The following is a 3225-nucleotide window of genomic DNA, read 5'->3' on the forward strand; positions in this document are numbered from 1 at the left end:
TTGTCCAAGCACTTCTTGAACACTGACAGGCTTGAGGCCATGACCACTTCCCTGAGGAGCTTGTCTCAGTGGTTGGACACCCTCTCAGTGAAGAACTTTTTCCCAATATGCAATCTGAACTTCCTCTGGTGCAGCTTTAAGCCATTCCCTCATGTTCTGTCACCAGACACCAGACGAAATAGATCACCGCCCTCTCTGCTCCTCCTCATGAGGAAGTTGCGGACAGCAACGAGGTCACCCCTCAGTCACCTCTTCTCTAAGCTGAACAGACCAAGTATCCTCAACTGCTCCTCATAAGTCCTGTTCTCTAGTCCTTTTGCCACCTTTGCTGCCCTCCTTTGGACACATTGTAAGATTTTTATATCTTTCTTATATTGTGGAGCCCGAAACTGCACAGAGTACTTGAGTTTCTTGTATCAGCAATAGTGTGGCCAGCAGGAGTAAAGAAGTGATTGTCCTCCTGTATTCGGCACTGGTGAGGCCGCGCCTCGAATCCTGTGTGCAGTTTTGGGCCCCTTATTACTACAAGAAAGACTTTGAGGTGCTGGAGCATGTCCAGAGAAGGGCAATGAAGTTGGTGAAGGGTCTAGAGCACAAGTCTTTTGAGGAGTGGCTGAAGGAATTGGAGTTGTTTAGCCTGGAGGAAAGGAGGCTGAGGGGAGGGGACCTTATCGCTCTCTACCTGAAAGGGGGTTGTAGTGATATGGGTGTTGGTGTCTTTTTCCCAAGTAACAAGTGATAGGAAAAGAGGAAATGGCCTCTAGTTGTGCCAGGGGAGGTTTAGATTGGGTATTAGGAAGAATTTCTTCTCCGAAAGGGTTGTCAGGCGTTGGAACATGCTGCCCAGGGAAGTGCTTGAGTCACCATCACCGGAGGTATTTAAAAGATGTGTAGATGTGGCGCTTAGGGACACGGTTTAGTGGTGAACTTGGCGGTGCTGGGTTAATGGTTGGACTCGATGATCTTAAAGGTCTTTTCCAAGCTAACAGATTCTATGATTCTATGAGGTGAGGCTGCCACAAGGCTGAGTAGCGTCAAGTCACTCCTGCACCTGCATCGGAATAGAACATAACAGAAAGCCTACATGAGAGCCACACTCTTCAGAAACAGCAACTGCAAGCCTAACACAGCACCCTGCAGAGTGTAAAATGTAGCTGTTTAGTCACTTGAATTGTTCCTCCATGCTCCCTACATAGTCAAAGACAATAAATAGGTATTTCTTCTTACAGGGTTATCAGGTCTGAAAGTAAAATTAGGATTCATGGTTTAGAATCACAGACAAATCTTTTGGAAGTCCTGACAAATCTTTTGGAACTCCCAACAAATGAACATCATTCAGCTGCTCAAAATCAGGCCACAAGGATTCTACTGTGTGAGGGTTTGGGGGTGAGGGTGGGAGGAGATGGAAGGGAGTGACAATCTACTTTGAGAAAGTAGGATGTGCAATTCTACAGGTAGTTTAGATGAGTTACAAAGCAGACCTTGTGAACAGTAGTTTATTTAGATTTGAAGTGATGATGAAAAAGACGCATGTCTTGCCCTCTACTCACAATAGTAATTGCTCTACCTGATGCAATAAAGAAACAACAAACATTCCAGAGGTGACATAACCAAATGGACACCACCAAAACACCTCTCTGGGTTTCTCATTATGTTTGCAAATGAATGTCGCAACCTCTTGGGCAGTTTCTCACACACACACACACACACATACACACACTTAGATGCATCCTTTTTCCACAACAGCCCAATTATAAATTACACTCCATGAGCATATATAAAGCAGAGGGAAGGTGCGATAGGGACATAGGCAGACAGGCACATGTGAAGTGTTTGTGAGCATTACCCTGGATTTGTTGCATTACTGGTAGATCATTCTGCAAAAGTTGCTGCCATCAGCAAGTCAAAATTACCCATATAATGAAATCTTTATAAAAAGTCAATATATCCCAATGATATAAACTGTCTGTTTACTGGAAAATGAAGGGCTCATTACCAAGAACACAGAGGAAGTCTAATGAGGAAAACCTGATTATTTAATTCTGAGTAATAATCTGTGGTCAGTTAATTTTCACATGGCAGCTTTGCTGTCATTGTTCCTCATGGTGTAGATGACTGGTTTTATCACTGGTGTCAACACAGAATAGAGAAGAGAAGCTGTGAAACCCAGAGCTGACGGGCAGTTGGAGACAGGCTTAAGACAGGCAAAAGAACCAGTGCTAACAAACGAGGAGAGCACAATGAGACGAGGGATGCAGGCTGAAAAAGCTTTACTCTGTGTTTCCTTGACAGGAGTTCTCAAGACCATGGTAAGAATCTGAATATAGGACATACTTATAAAAGCAAAACAGATGACTACGAAGAGGAAACTAAATGTAAGAACTGCAACCTCACTGAAGTATGAATGAGAGCAGGAAAGCTTGAGAAGCTGTGGAGCTTCACAACCGAACTGGTCAATGATGTTGGACTTGCAAAAGGATAAATGGAAGGTGTTTGCAATACGGAGAGCAGGGTAAGGGATGCAGCTGAGCCATGCAATAGCTGCCATGAGGATGCAAGTAGTCCCCTTCATGATTTTCTTGCAGTAAAGAGGTTTATAGATGGCAATGTAATGGTCATATGCCACGACAGTGAGTAAAGCAAGATCAGCAGCACCAAAGACATGGAAGAAAAAGACTTGGTCAGTACAGCCAGAATAGGAGATGACTGTGGTATTCAACAGAAAATTGGCCATGGATTAGGGAGCGTGACAGAGACAGTTGATAGGTCTAAGACGGACAAATTCATCAAGAAGTACATGGAGGTGTGAAGGTGATTACTGACAGCTATGACCACGATGACGAGAATGTTTCCCACCATGGCAGCCAGGTAAATCCCCAGAAATACCATGAAGTGGAATATCTGCAGTTCTTGAGTATCAGAGAATCCCAGGAGAAGAAACTCTGTCCCAGTTCTTCGGTTGGACATTTTCTTTCCAGCGTGTTGGTGAAAGCTGTGAAGGGAAAGTCAAGGGTTTTGGTTGAGACTTGATGGTCTGGTCCATAGTCTCTGCAATGTCTGAGTGGAGAGACTGTGAATTTCACAGTTGCCCTAAACATATTTTGCCCCCTGAAGACAAGATGCATGAATCCCACACAATGGCCCAAACTGTAACTCAGAAACAAATAGCCTAGTTATCATAGTCCATAATATATAAAACACACACGTAGACACATATATAGATAA

General features: G+C 43.9%; 1 protein-coding gene across 1 annotated transcript; it reads right to left on the reverse strand.

The window, feature by feature from the left end:
- Positions 1–2071: 2071 nt before the first annotated feature.
- Positions 2072–2734, reverse strand: LOC104343677 (olfactory receptor 14I1-like). Its single transcript, XM_086478152.1, has one exon. The coding sequence runs from the start codon at positions 2732–2734 to the stop codon at positions 2072–2074; it is 663 nt and encodes a 220-aa protein (XP_086334278.1).
- Between the last annotated feature and the right edge of the window lie 491 nt (positions 2735–3225).

Source organism: Leptosomus discolor, chromosome 25 (assembly GCF_034619465.1).
Source record: "Leptosomus discolor isolate bLepDis1 chromosome 25, bLepDis1.hap2, whole genome shotgun sequence".
NCBI classification, from domain to species: Eukaryota; Metazoa; Chordata; class Aves; order Leptosomiformes; family Leptosomidae; genus Leptosomus; species Leptosomus discolor.

Excerpts from the sequence above, each read along its gene's own strand:
- LOC104343677 (XM_086478152.1), bottom strand. The coding sequence starts at position 2,734 with ATGGCCAATTTTCTGTTGAATACCACAGTCATCTCCTATTCTGGCTGT.